The sequence below is a fragment of the Xiphophorus couchianus genome, chromosome 5 (assembly GCF_001444195.1).
Source record: "Xiphophorus couchianus chromosome 5, X_couchianus-1.0, whole genome shotgun sequence".
Lineage (NCBI taxonomy): Eukaryota > Metazoa > Chordata > Actinopteri > Cyprinodontiformes > Poeciliidae > Xiphophorus > Xiphophorus couchianus.
Window position 1 is genome coordinate 30121803 of NC_040232.1, and position 20794 is coordinate 30142596.

At 41.7% G+C, this 20794-nt stretch overlaps 1 protein-coding gene and 1 long non-coding RNA gene across 2 annotated transcripts in view; one reads left to right on the plus strand and one right to left on the minus strand.

The window, feature by feature from the left end:
- Nucleotides 1-20794, minus strand: part of pkd1a (polycystic kidney disease 1a) — a 71633-nt gene that overhangs the window by 17239 nt on the left and 33600 nt on the right. Inside the window, exons 14-33 of the mRNA XM_028017602.1 lie at nucleotides 19904-20386; nucleotides 19693-19824; nucleotides 18674-18849; nucleotides 17968-18098; nucleotides 14403-17017; nucleotides 13084-13278; nucleotides 12683-12982; nucleotides 10296-10735; nucleotides 9622-9772; nucleotides 7558-7707; nucleotides 6750-6890; nucleotides 4934-5243; nucleotides 4630-4846; nucleotides 3880-4039; nucleotides 3641-3793; nucleotides 3399-3543; nucleotides 2889-3227; nucleotides 1837-1925; nucleotides 1316-1634; nucleotides 296-467 (exon numbers count right to left, since the gene is read on the minus strand). Of these exons, the coding sequence (XP_027873403.1) occupies nucleotides 296-467; nucleotides 1316-1634; nucleotides 1837-1925; nucleotides 2889-3227; nucleotides 3399-3543; nucleotides 3641-3793; nucleotides 3880-4039; nucleotides 4630-4846; nucleotides 4934-5243; nucleotides 6750-6890; nucleotides 7558-7707; nucleotides 9622-9772; nucleotides 10296-10735; nucleotides 12683-12982; nucleotides 13084-13278; nucleotides 14403-17017; nucleotides 17968-18098; nucleotides 18674-18849; nucleotides 19693-19824; nucleotides 19904-20386 (6818 nt within the window). The remainder of the gene's footprint in view (nucleotides 1-295; nucleotides 468-1315; nucleotides 1635-1836; nucleotides 1926-2888; nucleotides 3228-3398; nucleotides 3544-3640; nucleotides 3794-3879; nucleotides 4040-4629; nucleotides 4847-4933; nucleotides 5244-6749; nucleotides 6891-7557; nucleotides 7708-9621; nucleotides 9773-10295; nucleotides 10736-12682; nucleotides 12983-13083; nucleotides 13279-14402; nucleotides 17018-17967; nucleotides 18099-18673; nucleotides 18850-19692; nucleotides 19825-19903; nucleotides 20387-20794) is intronic.
- LOC114144689 (uncharacterized) lies at nucleotides 365-10081 on the plus strand. The gene is made up of 3 exons (XR_003595520.1): nucleotides 365-375; nucleotides 7179-7184; nucleotides 9934-10081. It is a non-coding gene; the product is annotated as an uncharacterized LOC114144689 (long non-coding RNA).

Consider the following 20794-nt stretch of genomic DNA (forward strand, 5'->3'; position numbering starts at 1 on the left):
ATCATCAGTCAGATAGACTCCATAAAGCCCAGCATTATTTAATAATAAAGAAACAAAATAAATAACTGATTGATTGATAATCAGTTTTCAGAATTGGTATCCCAATTGAATTTTGTCCTGACAGCCCAAATATGGCAGCAATATGTTTGCGTTTAGTTGATGCCTTTTCTATCAGAAAACTCTGGCTTCACTAAAAGAACCAACATCAGAGTTTCTCTTTTTTTGTGGAACAGTTCAGAACCACAACCTAATTCAGATGAGAGCAAACTAATTTCTAAGATTCAGAAACTCTTACTCTGGTGACAGGAAGAAGGTGTACTTCCTGTGGTCTTGCCCTCTGGTCATACTGAGAGTGATGCGCTTCCTGTCCGTGCAGTTGAACTCGTTGGGTTCCTCGTGGGAATGGAGGTAGGCGTTCAGGAACGGCTCCTCCTCCGCTTTTTCATCTTCGTCTCTCTTGTTTGCATCTGAGAAGGAAAAACAAATGCAACCATGCAATCAAAATACTGACATAAAAATAAGAAAAATTTTAATTAAAAGCAAACATTTGGACAGTATCAATATCCAAATTAATCCAATTTGTTTACACAGCACATTTTAAAAACCATGTTTGCCTAAAGTGCTTTACAAAACCAAGACAAATCAAGGAATAGAAGTCAAAACAAAACAGTAAAATCGCTCACATCTAAAACGCACATAAAATTAAAGACAATAAAAATAATGCATCAAGTCATAATGGGCACAAAGGCTATTGGAATAAAAGTGCTTTGGGATACTCAGTCCGAGTTGTTTTATTACACGGAAAACAGCTGAGTAAGGTCTACTCAGCTAAGTAATTATACTAATCACTTAGTATAAGGTTCTTGTGTGCACAATTGACAAAAGTCAAAAATACAAAAAATATTTTGTAAAATATGTTATTTTTGCTTCCTCAACAATCAACAAAACGTGCAATACTTTTATGAAACAGAAAAAGTTGTCTCTTTTCCTGGAAAAAATGTCTTCAGTCAAGTTTATTGGAATAAATTTTTTTTTAATAGGTCCTGCATGTTTGAGATCCCACTTACTATGAAACTAAAATGAAAGCACAAAATGTAGAGAAACATGAAATTACTATTTATTTATCCACCAAGGAAAACTGCAGTTTGGACACATAGTGAATGAAAAAAACAATGAAAAACAACAACAACAAAAAATTATTTATGCTTTTATATTCTGGCCGAATGTGCTCCTTCATTTTAACACAAAGGTGAACTTATGACTTATAAAAGCTTCAACATGTTGCTTTGTTTCTGCACAGTAAGTAGTTGCTCACCTTCGATTGAGGTGAAGTTGAGCTGGACAAACAGGCCAGCCTGTCTGTTGCTGTTTCCTGCGCTGACTCTGACCACCACCGAGTCGCAGCGGCTGATGTTTACCGCTGCGGCTGAGGGAACTCCAGCAACCCCAGGACCCTCAGCGCCTGCGTCCCCGCTGCTGCTGCTGTTGCTAATAGCAACCGTGATGGCCATGCTGTCGTCGAGCCCAGAGATCGGGATGTGGGTGCCGTTTTCGGTGCGAAACTCCATGGACGCCACCTCGGTGGAGACGGGATAATTGGAGATGTAGTTGAAAGGGAAGGGGTTGGACTCCACCTGGGGGAAACGGGTGATGGAAGAGAAGAGCGGAGGCAAAGTGAAACTTCAAAAGAACGCCACAGTGTAAAGTTGATCCGCTTCAAGAAGTCAAACTGCGCAGCTAATGAAACACTCTGTCAGCATGATTATGAGGTCTTGCTCTAAAGACACCGTTCATCTTGAACATAACTCAGTAGTTTTCATCATTTGGTGATATTACCTGAAAAAGTAGCTGCAAGATGCTGTTTCCTGCAGCAGCTCTGCCGAGGCTTTGGTTAAAAGCTCGGGGGATGGAGAACCGCTCACATTCTGGAAGAAGAGGAAAGGATCAGTGGAAATGTTTGGACACAATGAGGATGTAGAGCATCTCTAGAACCAGCTATAAAGATGAGCAGAAAACTTTCACCTTTGGTGTGATCTGACCAGAGGACATTCATCCACATGTCTGCCTATCTCTGCCTACATGGCTTGTCTCAAACAAGAACCAGGATTTGTTACTGCTTGCCTTCAAAAATTCAACAATCTTGTCACGTCTATAAGGTAGAGTGTAGGGCTGAAATGATAGGATTCATCGTGATGAATTGATTATTTAAAAAAATCATCAACTAATTTAGCAATTGATTAATTCTTAACTGGAGTATTCTGACTCAAAATAAGGCCATTTGCTGAAAAAACAACACACTCAGAGCAGTAATTAAGCCCAAACTGTAAACATTTTGCATTGAAGTATTAGCACAGTAAATTGACTTTGCGCTTTACTATGACTGTTGTATTATGTGTTTCTCTGCACCAGTACTCTAATCCTATGTATAATTTAGACCTCTGTCTTGCGATGACATTTGTTGTGAAGTTGACACTATTTAAATAAACTGAGTGGACCACAACATCCTACTGAAGAATGTATTTAGTTTGTGTTTGTTATGTGACAAAACATTAGAAACACTCGGAAAAATGTGGAAATTAGTGGGGTGAAGGACTTTGGCATTTAAAACCAAACAGTTCCCATTGGTTATACTTTTTTGATTATTCAATATTGTTGACCTTTCTGATAAAAACAAATTCTACTTAGTAATTTTGTGCCGATGGTTTTTATACAGAAATAAGTAAAATGCAAGTGATAAATAATTAATATTTTATAAAAATCAACATAATCATATACCAAACTACACACATACATTTTATTTTCACGAATAGTCTTCTGGTATTTATTTTTAAAAAAATATTAATTTAGCCCAATCGCACGTTCCTAACAGACTAAAAACACAAGCAAACCTGGACTGCCGTTGCCATGGTAGCAGAGGAGACTCTGGGGGTCGGCCAGTTTGCCTGTGGCGGCTATCTCGGCCCCTCTGAGGACGAGAGGCTCCTCGTTGAGCACCCGGGTGTGCATGAGGATCAGCATGAGGACGGAGGACAGGCTGTAGGCCTTTGCCGCCACGCGCAGAGGATGAGTTTCCAGGGAGGAGGCTGGGGCGTCCATCAGGCTGTTATCATGATCAGCAGATGACGATGAAGAGGAGGAGGAGGTGGAGGAGGGAGAAGGTGCATCCACATAGCCGGGCTGGAAGTTAAAATGGGAGGCCGACTGGCTGACCTGATGGATCAGGTCACCTGATGAGAGAAGAAATTAGATAGGTCAAACAATCTCGGCTGACCAGCTCCTTCCACATGTTTCCTTTGGATTCTTCGTAACAATCTCTTCAGACTTTTATTGCAAAATTATTATTGTATTGAAATGATTCTTGAAAAACAAAATCTCTTTAGACTTAAACTCTCACTCACCCATGATGTTTAGGATGTTATCGGCTATCTCTGTCGGGGGGACCGTGCCTTGCTTGGTGTCCGTCTGCAGGATCTCCAGCATTGACTCCAGCTTGCTTAGCGTGCTGTTCTGACACTCCTCACAGATGAACTCTCGACTCACGGCCTTAAAAAAAAAAGCACACAGAAACCACAATTTTTCCCCTCTATTCATTCTTGCTCTTTTTGTACCTCTCACACCCGTCTAATCTCACACAGCTCACCGTGCATTGAGCCAAGGCGGCAGACGTCTGCTGGATGTCGCTGACGGTGTTCAGGTCGAGAGCAGTCAGCGCTCTGGTGATGTTGCTGCGGACTCTAACTCTGTAGTCACGCTCGTCTCGAGACACGCGTGAAGACACCCTGGTTTGTTCATACTAATGAAAAACAAAGCACAGACACGGATGGTGTGGTTGGGCATGCAGGCATGTCTAGGAGTTCTGGGTGAACAGGGGTTCCTTACCTCATTCAGCACTGTAATGAGTGCCAGCGATAACTCTCTGACCCTTTGGGAGTCTCCCTGCTCTAGCAGCCTCTTCAGTTTGCTGTCGGTGATCTCAGACAGCCAGTGAGGAAGACTGCTGTACTCAGGAGGAAGATCTGGCAGCACAACCTCAATGGTCCTGGATGAAAACGCAGAACAAATCGATGCTTCAGTCTCGCCATTTCATTAGTTTAGTAGGTTAGGCCCAAGGAGTCTTTTGTTCTGCCGCAGACGTTTTGTTTCTATTTGAGAACTAATGAAGTTTCTATATATTACTCATAGTCTGCTATAATACATCATGGTTGCATGTCTCTAATAAATATCTGTCAACAGTTGGTTTGGCTTGATTGAACTTTCTCCAGCTGAACAGAAACAAAACTGAAGTTATTATCTTTGGGCCTAAAGAGGAACAATCTAGAGTCAGCTCACAGCTTCAGTTATTACAGCTTGAAACTAGAGATCAGGTCTGGAATCTGGGGGGAGGGATGTACTCTGACACATAAAGACAGTTACAAAGTCAGTCTTCTATCACCTGAAGATCATTTCTAGGATTCTAGGACATTTATCTTTAGTCCCATTGATCACTAGAACAGTGTCTTTACATGTCTGTTAAAAAAAATCACCCAGACACCTGCAGCTGATCCAGAACGCTGCTGCTTGTGTTCTCACTAAAACCAGGAGGATAGAGCACATCACCCAGTCTAAAAACATAGCATAAGTATCAGTTACTTGTTAAGTGCGAGGTTGGCAGCACCCTGGTGGTCCTCCACTGTGATGGACACGGACACACGGTGTCGAGCTGAGCGGAAGCCCGGTGGCAGGAAGGCTGAGTGCTCCGGGTTGCTGCCTTTGTAGATGCAGAAATCCTCACAGTAATCCTCTCTGCAGCGCGTCACCAGCAGGCTGTACAGGAACGGGGTTTCTGAGACGCCCAGATCACTGTACCCTGTGCACAAAGAGAACGCTAACATATTTACTGGGTTATATAACACTAAATGGTGAAAAACCAGTTAGATGTTAATGTCAGTCCTACCTGAGCAGTTGAAATGGACCCGGTCCAGCAACGTCCGGATCCTCCATCCGTCCCCGTAGAGTACTCCCGCCTCCCCTGCTCCTGTCAGGTGACACTCCCCGCCTTCTGGGGGCATGTTGTGGTGCAGTATGATAGACGCAGCTCCCTCACCATCCAAACTGCTGTCAGTCACATGCAGCGTGAAGATATAGGAGTCTTTGTCTCTCAGGACTCCCTGCCGCAGCACCAGGTTCGTGCCGTCACTCCCAGTGGTGGTGGAGGACGAGTCCAGGACCAGAGTCTCGTTGCGCAGCGTCATGGCGCTCCAGCGCTGAACGCAACGGAGGGAGAGCAAACATTAGCGGCACAAAGAAATGTTGGCCAACACCTCAAAATTATAATGAAAAACATATGACAAGACGTACAAATATATTTTTCAGATATTTTCTTGACGATCAGATTGCTATGAGCAGATTGATATAAACCAAATATTTGGAAGCAGAAGTGACAGATGCAAGCAGTTAGTCATGTGAATGATTCATACGGGTGGGGGAAAAGCTGCGTGGGTGGTATATAAGCTGATTATTTAAAGGCAATACTTTCCGTTGTTACAGATTTAAGGAATAGTTTAACAATATTTAAGCAATAAACACATCATCACCCTTCTCTCTGAGCAAAGGATGCTAGGAGATTTGCACAAAAGGCAAAAAAGGGCCAAGAAATTGTGGGTGACTTTCCTTAGAAACTTCAAACAACTTTGAAAAATTAACTGAGCTTACTGTACTGTTTGATAACTGGGATTAATTGGAATGTAAGCGTGAATGAATTTAAATAATTTTTTTATAAAGTGGCTCGAGATGACATTTGTTGTAAATTTGGGCTGTATGAAAGAAACTTAATTGAACTGACTTAAGTCATCCACAGTTTAAGGAATTTGTTAAGCTTCCCTCTGTAAGGGAATGTAAGAGAAACCAAGAACATTTACGAGAACTCATTTATCCCAGTAATCTCTGGGACGTTATTGTGGTTTTGTTCATATTATGTGTTGTGGGCGTTTTATGTTTTTTAACCACCATGTGAAGCCAAAGGCAAATTTCCACATCTGTGGACAATAAAGATTATAATTATTATTAATTAAAAATGGGTGAAAGTTAAAACTTTTTTCTCTTTAAATTGTTGGACAGTGAGTAGAAAGTTGCAAATGTTTCAAGTTATTAAAAAGTTGGCTGAATAAACACCTGTGTTTGGAAACATCAATGGATGGATGCACCATTTAAGAGTATATATGGACTAAAGACTGTAAATACAATCTAATATTTTATGCTTTCATCATAATTCAGTGGGAAATACGCCAATCATATTCTATTATTTTTCAAGACTTTGTAGGAACCCCGAGAGACACAGAGCTCGTGCGAAAACAGATCTGTTTTACATCCAGGCTGATTCAGACTTATGCCAATAACAACAAATGCAGTTTTTCTTTCTCTATACAGAACAGAACCCAAAGCTGCGTTTAAGAATTGAACCATATTATTGTGCAGCCGACAGCAGCCAGCTGGTTTGGACTGCCTGACCTCCAGCAACTCGACCAATGGTTTCCTTGTGTTAGTTTGGACATAACATATCCTCTCTGGCTCCACTCAGGATTTCAATGACCTCATTTACCTCGCACACACAAACACACATCTGCACAAAAATCCAAAGAGAAGACGTAAGAAGGAAGAGAAGGACCTGGAAACGCTGACTTCACTCTGACAGGAAATGGACAGCCACACACATAAACACTGTGCCTTCAATTGATGTGTGCGTGTGTGTGTGTGTGTGTGTGTGTGTTTACCCCTCGTTGAGAGCCCTGGCAGTTGGTGCAGGTTCCTTTAAGGGAGACAAACGAGTTCTGGCTGACCTCGTAAATGGACTGGGCCTTACAGGACACACACTCCAGATACACCATGGGAATGTCGCCGCTCTGCACAAGCACCTGTTGCAAATACAGAGCGATCGCAATCAGAAAATGTGGTTTATCAAAACATAGATTTTCTACTTTTACGTGGAAAAAGGTTCATATTTATGGAGGGCCACTCGTACCATAATTAGGAATGAATAACTCAGAAATAAATGAGTGTGTCATTAAATGCAACAAAACAATGAAAAGATTTACATAGCAATTGATCAATTAATTAGGTTTAAATGTATGTTTCTATTTCAATTTTTAAGTTTTCTAATTTATTTCTGTGCTTTTTTAGCATATTTTTTTATTTAAACCAAGTTTTCAGTCACTTCTTTCTTCAATGGTATAGTTTTCTTTTTATTTATTTATCACACACCCTTTTTTCTTTCATATTAATTACCACCCAAATATATTTAAAACATGTTTTTCACCCCTAAAAATATAATTTTAAAATGATTTGACTCTTCTTTTATCTCTTAAACATCGAAATATTTTCTCCTTTTGGATTTTTTTTTTTTTTTACCAAACAGATTTCACTAAACCTAATTATTTCCATCTTTCATTTTTACATTTCTTGCTCAGATATTGTTTTCTTTTTAATTATGGCAGGATTGGTCCTCCACATCTATTGATCACTCATCACAGCATAAAAAAAACTGATCCTTCTCGGCATGGAGGACGTTTTGTGTGGACTCACAGTCTGAGTAGTGGACTCTGGTGCCATGCCATCTTTGCTGATGGTTAGTTTGAAGGTGTACTCGACGCCTGCCTCCAGCTCCGAGCCGGAGACTCCCAACACCGGATCCGTACCCAGGCTGAAGTGCAGGCTGGAGCAGTGCTCCGGACCCTGGGAACAGAAGATGGCTTCATTACATTTGTTTAAATACAAACAGGAGCACTGACTGGGATAAGGTAACACTCTCCAAGAGAGAAGAGGCAGAATTACAGATTGAGAAATAATGGTTTGCCTTGATGCACTGAAACTCTCTGAGTGACATCAAACTCTTCCTCCCCTCTATCTGCTGCCATGCCTGCTGTGTGTTTGCGCCTGCGTGCGAATGTGTGTGATACTGTTGATGTGGACTGTGTAATTGTCAAGGGTGGGGAGCAAAAGCACGGGCTGAGGAATGCTGAGTTTATCTCTAAACAGTTATGTGACCCTTTAAATGCCTGATCCAGAGAGCAGCGAGCAAATTCACAACTCTACAAGAATTGGTGCAAAACCAATTGAACACTTGACCTGTTAGTGTTCACAACATCTAAAAATAAAACACAGTATTTACATAATGGACATATAGCTCCATTTTGCTGGACACACCCTTCTCATTTTCTGCTGCTGAAGCTTAATGCGTCACGCCGCCCTCCGCCAGGGCAGCAGTGTTTGTGAAAAACATAAAATCAACACAGACCCTTCAACAATGGACGTTTAAGAGATGCACTGACAGACATTTTCTCTGTTTGACGTCAATGCTGCTTTGCAGGGAGCTGTTTACCCAAAGCATGCTTTACCGCCCGTCACAGCTCTGCTTTGTTATTCTTTGTCCTTAGAAGACAAAGTTAAATAAAAGTTTAACTTGTTTGACAATTCAAATCTGTTGTTCCTGTGGTTTAAGTTAAAGATTCAAAGGAAGGAGAAGGTAAAGAGATGTGAGAATAAATTTACTGCGCATTAATCCTCACTGTTGAGGCGAGCCACACAACTAACTATCTGGAGCTGCAGAGTTCATATTATACGAGCCAGAAGAAAGTTTTCAACAGCCTGGGGAAAACAATCATTTAAGTTGGGTCAAGGATTTAGGATCAAAAGAAGCATTAAATGACTGTCTACTTGTTTCTGCTGGGTGAGTAGTGAGTTGTGCTATTTTAAGTAATTAGTCTATGATAACGATGTAATAGCTAACAACAAACTAACCCAGGTTATTTCTATGAGCTGCCGGTAAATCATTTATTTAGCTTCTGTAAACACAAATTCATGCTGGAGTTTTATGTTAATGTTGAGTCGTTGTAGGACACTGGATTAAGGTCCAATGTAGGTCAACTATTCTTACCGATCTACAGAAACCCCATGTTTGTGTCTGTTCGTGGCCAGACACGAACCATGTGGGGAGTAGTCACAGCTTACTGTGACTGTATGCCTGGGGAGGTTATATTTAATTTATTTAGACTTTTTTTTTTTTTACCATGAAAGTCCCACTGAATGAACATTATATTTTCTGTCCGTGACTCGGCACTGAGCTAGCTGCTAACAACATTAGCACTCTGAGGACAACTAGGGCACAAAAATAATATATCTCACCTTACATAAGAATGCTTGTCCTTCTTAGTAACTGTCCAATAAAATATCTGAAAATACTACTTAAACTATGCGATCATTACCTGTTAGAAAGCAGGCGCTGCAAACTCTGGCATTGTTAGTTTTCACACCATCTGTTTTTAGCTGTAGATTATTGATCCACTTTTCTCCTCTTTTTTGGTAAGTTTTTTAAAAATGTAACTCCCTTGTGACCAACTACCTTCGAAATACGAAAATAACGTTTATTTATTTTCTCTATTAGAACGGTTGAAACAACCATACAGGACACAGACTTTAGACATTTTGATGCTGGATCAACAGAAATAAATGGGCTGCATTTACTTCCTGCCCTCCATGTGCATTGGGTGACGTCGGTGCTACGTCATCTGAAACCCAACAATAGCTTTCGCTCTGTTTGTTAATTAGCACTCTGCCAACATGACACAGTCAGGTGAGTCAGTAAGATACCTTAGAGGTACTTTCACACTCCCAGAAGTAACGCAGCAGAGATTGGTTGTCTAGGTCCATGTTGGGGTCGTAGGATTGCTCTGCACTGAGCTGCAGGTCCCGCGTCCTGGACCACACCCGGCGGGTTCCTCCTTCAATAATGGGCTTCAACCTGATAAGAAAGATGAATTAAAATGTCAGTAAAATAGCAGACAAGCTGCAAACATGTTGCTGCAAGGGTGATTGGAAATTTTTAATTTCAATAGATGAATATGTATATTGCATGGATGTGGTTTGATAAGGAATTAGGCTCACATTAAGCCTAATGTGCAGATTCATCACAGTATGATGAATTTGCACATTTTAGTTAAAATCATAGACTTGTTTTTGCTGTTTCTCATTGTCAAACTCACAGCTGAAGGGTTTCTGTATCTTATGTTTTCTCCTACATATAATGTTGTTTTTAAGTTATTTAAGTGCCCAAAGGTCTGGATTAAGACCTTTGGGCACTTAATCCAGACTCCAGTACTCTGATGTTGTGTTTTTCCATATTCACTTTTAAAGTGTGCTGTGATCATGAATGCCAAAAGAGCATCATCAAGCCACAGAGCCAAGCTCGTTTCTCTTTCATGCAGATTTTGTTCTCTATAAGAACCGAAGAAGCATAAACTTAAATCGTGTGATTTTGTACTCACTTAGCAGTCATTATACTGAGTTGCAGACAGGCAGCTTTCCGTAGCGGCACGCCTTCGTATGACAGAGAAAACACTAAGCAGTAGTTCCCTGCTGCCAAAGCCATCTTTGGCAGCTGCAACTGTAGCCGCCGCACATCCACCTCCACAGGCAGGCGGACAGCTTGGCTGGGAGGAAACCGAGACTCCAGCGCGGGGGGTAAAGGTCTCTCTTTCATTATTTCGTCTTCGCAGGTTGACTTTGAGAATACCTGCCAGAGGTACTGAACTCCGTAGCGCACGCAGCCCTTCAAGTCCATGCTGGCTTCCACTGAAATGGGCTGGGAGCGCCAGACCACCAGGCGGGACTGAGAGATCTGCACCTCTGGCTCCTCACACTCCAGCACTCTGATGTTTACCTCCACCTCGGCCAAAACCAAGCTCACCAGGTTACTGCAGTTTACCTGGCAGGGAACAGGCAGGCATGACAGGATGTAAAGTTTTTACCATTCAGTAGCTGTGAAATCGATGACTATCCAAAAGAACCTTGAAAAAATATTCACACCCCTGGGAGTCTTCAAGATTTTGACACGTAACAGCAAGCTTCATTGTGGTTTGTTGAGACTTTATATGAGACCAACTCAAAGAAGCACAAAATTGTGAAGTAGAAATAAAATAATACAAGCAAATGTTGACGTTAGGCATGCAAGTTGTCAATGAATGAGGTAATGTAAAAAAAATTTTTGTTGTTGTTTTTTTTACCCCTCCAGGGGGTCTTTTTGTGTGCTCTAGTGTCCCTTATATGAAAGTAGTCTGACAGGAAAGGGGGATGGAGAGGGGAGAAGACATGCGACAAAGATCGCCGGGTCCGGGAGTCGAACCCACGATGTCCGCGTCGAGAATCTTGAGGCCTCCAAATATGGGTCGCGCTAACACCTATGCCATCGCGGCACGCCCCGAGGTAATGTAAAGTTAATTGATCTTATCGTTCGACTAATGATTAATTAATAAGTGGTCATTAGTTTTCTCTTCAAGAGGGCCAATTGTCTTTCCAGTAACCTTTTAAATGAGAGGTTGTTGCTGCTCCATCATGCTTTGTTTTTATTTTAAAACAGAACAACATAAGGTGTATTTTGAATCCCCCAGTGGACTCTGTTTGCACTGTTTCCAATTTGAGCTTGAGCTTACAGAACAGGCAAAAGTTTCCATCTGAATGTGCTATTAGCAACTTAGAGTTCCTACCTGGTGAAACGGAGTCAACATTTCCGTCATGGTCAAAAAAAGGTCTCAAGACATACTGGATTTTGATGAAGGGAGGACAAAGTGACAAGCTTCCAGGACCTTGGGGATACATTTGGATTGCAGAATCTGGATTTGATTAGATACTTACAAATCGGAAACGTTTTAGGGAAGAAAAAAAGAGCAAAACGTTTCTAATATCAGTGAAGACATTTTTGATATTGTCAAAAATGCATTTAAGAATATATAATTTCTATGCTATATCTCTAAGCTATATTTGGTAATCACTGCAAATTTTACAGGTAAATAACACAGTGCATATAAAAGCAAAATGGAAACAAAGGGCAATGTGACGTAAAGTACAGGGAATCCGTAGACAACAGTGAAGTACAACAGGCGCTCCCTGCTGGAGGGAATTCAGCTGGAGGAATATGATCCGCTACTTTTGCACACCAGCCCAAAAGACTAAATATTCATGCCGGGCCAACTGTTGGAGACTCTGTGGATCTACATGAGCAAATCATTTTCACATTTTTTGGGATTGAACTCATGTGGTTTCATTTTGGAGAGAAATACACAAAGTCCTGGAGCCAGTCTTCAAAAGGAAAATACAATTTCAATTTGTGGTACTATCTTTGGGTAACTTGGATAGACCAGGATTACAAAAAAAGATAAATTTCTACTTAGAGAGCTATTGGCTTAAGCAAATAATAAATAGCCATTTTGGAGTAAAACCACAACTCAAAAATGGTTTAAGAAGGAAACTTCGAAGATTAATGAGAGGGTTTATTTGACAGTACTTTCATAATCAAATGAATAATCTTTACATTGAAGTCACAAGGCATAGTTTTTGAAAACTATGATGGTGTCTGAATTATCAAACCTGATTTTGTGTAATTATCTATCTTTACATAGATTTTATTCTTTTCCTCCTGCTGATGTTGCAGTTTCTTTACTCAAGTTAATTTGTGATGTACAAAAACGAAAAATCAATTAAATATAAATGACATTGAATCATTTTACTTCCCCTTCACAATCAGGTGCTACTTTGTCAGTAAAATCCCCCAAAATTCAATGAAGCTTGTGGCTGTAAGGTGACAAAATGTGGAAAGGATAATTGGGTTTGAATGTTTTATTTGATCAATGGAGAGATAACATAGAGATGTACATACTTGGACCAAATAGTTTCCTGGATGACTGTAGCGCACAGTGGTGGTGGTTGTGTTGGTGGCGACTCTCACAGAACCGTCCCCGAAGTCCCACAGGCAGTCCACTGGGCTGGACGTGGGCGTAGTATGGGCCATCAAGGTGATTGTCTTGTTGACAAAAGTATCCTGCGGCACCGCATACAGCTCGGCGGAGTTCATGCGGTTCTGCACTTGTATGTGCTCAGTGATGTTCTGATCTTTCACGTTGTTTATAGCCCTCAGAAGAATGATCAACAGGCCTGGCTTTTCTGCATCGTATTGCACCTGAGGTCATTGAGATAAATGTCAACATCCTGGCGGATTGACTGTGCTGTTCTGACACTAATTTTAAAATCTGAGAATGCTTCAAGTGTGAGGAGTCAGACCTGTTTGCCCACATGTGTGACCTTCTGGTGAGTCAGTTCAAACGTCCATACGAAACTAACAGGATTCCCCTTCTCGATGTCGGCCGTATACATCCTTTTCTCGCCCACGGAGATGGCTTTGCTGACTCCCTGGATGGAAAGTCCACTCACCGGCTCCATCACTTCTATTTGAAGTTTGTGATTGTAACAGCATATCTAATGAGTCAAGCAGAAATAGAAATACTTTACTTTGAGTCATTGTCCATTAGACTCACAGCCACAAACAAGAGCAGCTTTCACAACACTTTGAACTAACGGTTACATAAAGAAGGGAAGAAACAAACATGGAGAGTAAAAAAGGAAGGAAGGAAGGCAGGAACAAAGGAAGGGAGTGAACAAGGACATAAGGGAAGAACGAAAAAAGGAAGGGAGTAAACGGCACAAGCTGAACAGAAATTTACTCCTACAGCTGAAAATGAAAATGTTCAAATAGTCACAAGCATGAAGTCTGACAACCAAATTTTGGTGTTGTAAAAACCGATCATGCTCCATTTCTGTTTTTGCTTTCACATCATCCAATAAATATTCATCAAAAATAACCAGAGTGTATCCAAGAACTTCAACTTGATAAGACAGAGAAGCTCTCCAAACCAACATGACCCTATGCAAAAATGTACCTGAGTCCTTTGTTAAAATATGAATTAACTACAATGATTGACCTCCTTTTCTAAAAAGATGAGTTAAATTTTATTAGTGGTCACCAGTCCTGGTTACTGGAATCAGGACATCACTCAACTAGAATCTGTGTTGGATTATCACAAATAGACCTATACAAAATAAATCCAAAGTATCTTCAAATAACAGGCTTGTAGCTGTTGAACAGATGGGAAGCAGGTGTTTGAAATCAATTGCTGAGACGGTGTTGTCAGTGGAAATTATGAGAAGAATAGAAACCAAACAACCCCTGTGTAACATCAAAGGGAATCAGGGTCACGCACAACAAAAAGAAACCCACAATTTATTTCATCCAGGTGGAGTTTATCTGAAACAGACCATCTGTTCTTGTTTCTCAATACCTCCATTAAGTTCAACTGTCCCAATGCTAATTTTACATGAAGCTTTGCTTAATGAAAACTATGAAGTGAACAACTTTGGCTGAAAAAGTCCATTCCTGGACAATCACCATGTAAGCATTACTTAGGACTCAATAAACTATCTGGGAATGATGTAATACGTTTGGTACTTCTGTGATAATATGTGATCCAAAGCAAGCTTTTAAAGATTGTCTAAAGATTTGAGGACAGGTATGTTTTCAACAAACCAATCTATGTTTCCATTACCTTGTTGCATCCCTGCAGATTCACGTAGTAAGTGTCCACCTTGCTGAAGGCGTGAGTGTAGGTTTTGTTCGGCTGAGGGTGAATTTTTGCATCAGGGCTGAAGGTGAGGGTCAGACTGACGTTCGTACCCTCTATCAGAAGGGGTGTGAACTCCACCTTTTCGTTAACTGCTGCATACTCCTTACTTACTTTCAGTTCCACTTTAATCTTGTCCTGAAAAAAGAACTCCCTTGAAAAGGCCTTACTGCTAACGTTGTTGGTGGCGTTCAGAGTAATGATGACTGTTTTAGGCTCAGAAAAATTGAGAAAAGTTTGCCTTCCTGATTTAGTAGTTCCTTCCACCAGCCACGTCCACCTCACATCAGTTCCCGTCATCACCTCCCCCTCCAAGTTGATGCCAACTCTGGTTTCAAAGTGATTCCGGTCCTTCTCATTGGCTATTGAGAAACTTAAGCCAGAAATTATATCTTGGACGTCGATGGTCTTTGATTTAATTGTTGAATTAACTTTATTGAACACCTCCACTGAAACTTTTTTTCGACCTGGACTGTCGAAGGTGTAGGCCAACCAGGGTGCGGTCGACGGCTGATTCTTTCCATTCACAGACCACCGATACTGTAGTTCTGAACCCTTCATGACCTCTACTGTCAGGTTTGTTGTAGCTCCAGTGGCAACTGGGTTGTTACTGATCTTTAGGTCAACACCAGAAGGTGGTTCAAAAAAATAGATGGTTTTGTTGACCAGAAGATGACCTAGGAGGTTCTCCGCTCGTAGAAAGATGTTACAGGGTCCTGGCTTTGAGAAATTCAGCTCCACCATTTTTCCACTCATGTTGAATGAGCTGACAGTATCCTGCTCTCTGACAATGTTCCAGATAAATGTCATGTTGGTGCCCTCCTTCAATCCCGCTTGAAGATGAAGAATGCTGTTTGTTGCATAGCAACAGCTTTCCAGCGCTGCGCTTCCGCCTCCTTTGATGTCCTCTGCCAAAATCTGCAGGCCCTCCAGCTTCCGTTGGACAAACAGGGAGATGCTTGCATTTGCTGTTCCCACGCCGTTCTTCGCTATCACAGTGATGTTGAAGGTGCCAATGGAGTGAAAGGTGTAGAACATGGTATTGGTCCCTGGGATCGGGGTGCAGTGGTCACACAGAATCCAGGAGTAGTCTACACTGTCTCCATCCTCCTGGTAGGCCACAAAGTTGACTTGCTCATACAAGGGGGCATTTACGACGCTAGCATTCACTTTCAGTCTTAAAATCTGCGCAAACACAGAAACCAGTAGAAAAGTCTCATTTTGACTAACACTGTTGGCAGCTTTTAGTGTGATGTTGTAGTTCCCAGAGATGTTGTATGTATGGACGATACTCTGGCCGGTAACCACTTGAATATCTCCAAAACTCCAGGTGTAAGTAACATCAGAGGCCAGAGAAGAAGCTGTGAAAGTGTATGGAGCTCCTCGTGTCAAGTTGTTGTTCTTTGTCCCATTGTGACGTATCAAGATCGGTCCAATGGGAACCAGAACATCAATGACAGCACTCGTGTTATTGGCAGAGATGTTGTTGAAAACATGAACAGTTATCACATAATGACCTGACTTTTTATACTTTGCTACAGCATTTCCAGAGCCGTGGGTGAAGAATGGCTCCTCCCCTCTACCAAAGTCCCACTGGTAGCTGTAATTGAACTCTGGCTCAGCTATCACTTTGAATTGTACTTCTTCTCCAACTCCGTAGTGTGATTTTTTAGGGAAGATGCTGACATTAGTCACAGCTGGCTGCACACACACCCAGTTGAAGAAATTGGCCTTGGTGGCTTTGTTGACTCCACTGGAGAGAAGCAAAGAGAGGTGGTAGTTCCCACTCAGCTGGTAGGTGTGTGAGACGCTGGAGTTGCCCTGAATCGTCTCATTGGGGCTCCCATCCCCAAAACTCCAATTGTACTGGTGAATTGTTGCATTGCCGGATGCCCAGGCCTGAAAGTTGACTTTGGTCCGCTCCTGGACACATCCTGAAGGCTCCATCCTTATGACTTGGAAGACGTACACATGAACTGAGAGGGGCATCCAGCCAAAGCTCACTGCGTTCATGGCAGTCACATTCACTGTGTAGTTGCCCTCTTTGACATAGTTGTGCGATATGTTAGGATGAGATGTAATTATAGGATCAGTGCCGTCCCCCATGGAGAAAATCCATGTGATGTTGTTACCAGAACTGAGCTGTGCCCACACCTTGGTGGGGCTTTGGAGCTCTGTGGGAGAGGAGCTTTTGGCTGTGAGGCCCTCAATCTCCTCGTAGACAAATATCTCTGCACAGGTCGATGTGAAACTGATGGTGTTGTTCACTGACACGCAGACGTTGAAGTTGCCGCTCTGTGCGAAGGTGTGTGACACCCGCCGACCTTTGAGGGCGGTGCCATCCCCAAAGTCCCAATCGTAGTGAATACCATACGGCGAAGGCAGAGGATGGGCCTCAAAGAAGGACGATTGGCCCAAAAGCACAAACTGCCGCTCTGTTTGTATGTCGACATGCGTCAGGATGCTGTAAACACTCATGTTGATGCTCTGGCTGATGTTGTCATAGCGATTGGATACGGATACCTGCGCTGTGTAGATACCTGTACGCACAGAGGGAAACAAGAGGGAATGAACTGAATTATGGCTGGACAATAAGTCGATAACAATATATATTACAATAGATAATCAATATTAATAGAAAACATGTCTGACAGAATGGTCAATAATTTCACTGAACTCCAATCCAGAACCGCACAGCATTCTGGGGGATGTAGGCAGAGGAAAGGATTTAGCCTTTTAACCTCTCACAGCCAGCTAAGCAAGCTTGGTGGCATCAACTCACTCACTTATTTGGTTACCTAGCAACAACCTGTTGAGTAACCTGCACAGCAGCAGCTTATGGTTTTGCCATCATACCTCATAATTGCTTAAAAATAAAAGTGTGAAGTGTAAATTGTAGATAAAACAGGAAAGGTCATGCCAACAGTTTTTCAGTATTTCTGATATTTCTAAACAAAAACTAATCAATAGCTATCAATAGACTGGTATGGAATCGTTATATCATAATACATTTTATAGCCATAAATAGCCACTCTAAGTAAAATGCTATGAAGGACACTTGCTGCTGCTTTATGTTTACCATCAAAAAATGTATACTGACAATAAACATCCACCTAAGTAATGATGTATGGATTTGCAATCCAGGACTCATGGGTTCCACTGTAAAGGTAAACTACTTTATAAAGAACAATTTTATAAAACTACATGAATTCATAACGAAAACAAACAAACAAAGAAAACAACTAATGGATATACTAAAAATAAGTTTTCAGTTTTTATGGGATATGTGATGTCATCAGAGGCATGGAAATGTGAAAACCTTTGTTTTGTTTTGCAATTGTAGGTTTCAGTTTAAGTAAAGCCAATTCACATCAAAAACTAATCACAGCATGTTGGTCAAACACTATCTAAAAGTAATCTTGTTGATTAAATCCTGACTTCAGCTCCAGCTGTGCTAATTTATCTGACAGGTTTAAGAAGGAGGCCGTACCTGGCTGAGAGTAGATATAAGTGATGTTTTTGCTCAAGAGAACTTGGTTAGGGGAGTCTTTACAGAGGAGAGACGGAGAATATGGAGGCTTTGACTCAAATTCCTCATATCCACCGTCACCAAAGGACCATCTGCAGAAGAAAAGAGTCGATGAAAGGTCAACAAAAGAGGATCTTCTTTTTCTCTCTGTTTGATGCCTAAAGCTTCACAATGCGAGTGACGGACTGGGTACACAAAAATATACACACTAGACTGGAAAATGTGAATCTTTTCTTAAAAGGGTTCGATGGAGGGTTTGGAAAAGAAGAAACGGAAAGTACAAACTTGAAGGCTCTTTAGACTAAGAAGATAGGAGTGGATCAGGGGTTGGGGGGCAGGGAGAAGAGTACTCCAAAGCAAAAAGGCTAGGAAGGGGAAAAAAGGAGTACTGGGGAAACAGTTGCACAGAGAGGAAAATTCTTGTCAGCAATCTTCCCTGACCACACGGTTATAAATTTAAAGCTCTGTTTCGACTGCTGTGGTGCTATTATGGCATACAGGAAGCTCAACGCTGAGAAATGAAAGGAAAAAGAGACAGAATGAGAAGATGGAGAGCTTTCTTACTTCATAAACAATGAAAGATAAACAAAATATCACCAGGTATATATCTGAAAAGCTGTGTATTATTAATTTAGTGATCCTCTGACCCTTCTCCAACGATTCGTACCGAAATGTGGCTGGCACCGACATGTCCACGAGCACAGAGGTGGTGAGTGTCTGATTGGACCCCTGAGGAACCACATCCGGCACCCCCTTTACTGTGAGGTTGGCCATCGGCTGCAGTCGATCAACAGTTATGTTGAAATGCTTCGTCAGTGTGCTGACATGGTTTGAGGCTGTCACCTGGAAGAGATGCAGGACAGTTCATAGGAGTTTGTAGTCTGGAGCCATGTCCAACTTTACAATTAGAAGATCAGGGTATCTGCAGACTTCCACAAGTCAGGTGTAAGGCTTTTTAAGACTGATTTTGTGCTGCCTTGAGTTAAATTTAAGACTGAAAAACTATAAATATCAAGGACGGTTGGGGGAACCTGCTGCATTAAAATCAAGCACAGCCAAAACTGTAAACCCGGCTTTATTAGCCTTCTCACATATGGCTCTCTTCAACCTTAGCCTAGCTTAAGAGTTTGTTTTGCATCTCGGCTCATATAGTTTGGCAACAGAAGTCAGCCAGAGGCAAAAATGAATGTTGTCCAGCCAACTGGCGATAAATTTGCACTTATCCAATATAGACACAAATAAGCTAGGATGGATATGTTAGCAGCTAGCTAGCTAGCGGTAGCCTCAACTGTGCACGACTCAAACTTTTGCCTGACAGAAGAAAAAAGCAACATTAAATACTCCTGTCTCGATAAAATATAAGACCTGTGATCAACATGTTTAACTTACCTTTTAAAATGAATTCAAGACATTTTAGACCTTATTTTAGACACAAATCTAAGATTTTTTTTAAGGATGCACAAACATCCTTGAGACTATGGTAAAAAAAACACACAAAAAAAGCAGGTAAGTGTAATTTTCAAGCATTACAGTAAGCTAACATTTACTGATCATATGTCATTTGGTAAAAGTTATCCATCCAAGTCAGCTCAGCTAATTGTCTTGAGTCATTGACTTTTACAGGGGAAATTTTTTTTTACAGCATCGTCACTGTAACAGAAGCTGATTATTAATACTAAAACATACTGTGAGCTTGTAGATGGCAGCGTTCTGGTAGATCACGTTGAGAACACTGTTGAAGTAAGTGAAGTAGGGCTTATCATCCACAGTCCACTTGAATGTGGGATTAGAACCTTTAAGCACCGACGCAGTGTAGCTCTAAAACACAGGCAGACGACACTAATGTTAACTACATCTGGTCAATCTGCACCAAAGTTGGCCAAAAACATAAACTTACCACAACGGACTCCATCAGGACCCTGTGTTCTGGGTCTGGCTGCACCACTAGCCCTTCGAGTGGATCTTCCAAGTGGACGACCAAAGGCAGGGTGGCTTCTGTCACATTATTATGCGCCTCCAGCTCCACCTGCACTTGACCTCTCTGTTCCTCTTCTCCCAAACTCAGATCTAGCACCGCATACAAGACGGGTTCAGGGGCTTCGACTGTTGAACCCGACTTCCACCTGTTATCGCAGACAGCTGGGCTGGACAAAAACTCAGCAGGGCATTTCGACTGGAAGGTCACACTGACACTGCTGCCTTGTCGCGATACCCTCGTCTCATAGGGGGACTGCACACGGAGTACAAGCCTGGTGTTGTTGGGCTGCATGTAGACCGTGCCGTTGTTCAGAGGAGGGTGGAGGATCGTCAAACCGAGGGGAGGTACAACTCGGAGCGGACAGGATGCTGAAGATGGGTATGATGGTTCAGTGGTGGAAACCTGTCGGCAACGTTTGGTTGATTTATTGTGGCTCAAACCTCCAATATGTTTTCTTTTACATATCTTTTAAAACTGTCACAATGTAGTGAAAATCTGTGAAAAAAATGTAACTCCTCTGCCATATCCCTAACTAATTACAGAACTAAACCACTCGGTCAGAAACTATCAATCAGAACCAGGAGGAGGGTGTGAGCGCTGTCAATCATGCTTGTGTTTACACTCTGCTCACATTATTCCTCTTTCTTTCTGCTGCGCTACAGCTTCTCCCCATCAGCATAACTAGCCTGCCATGAATGCTCAGGCTAGTTAGCATGGCCTCCGATGACAGCAGATAAATATTTTTCCTGAAACAATTTATTTCTCCACCATTGGCTCAATGAGGAGCGAATACACAAGGTTGATTGACAG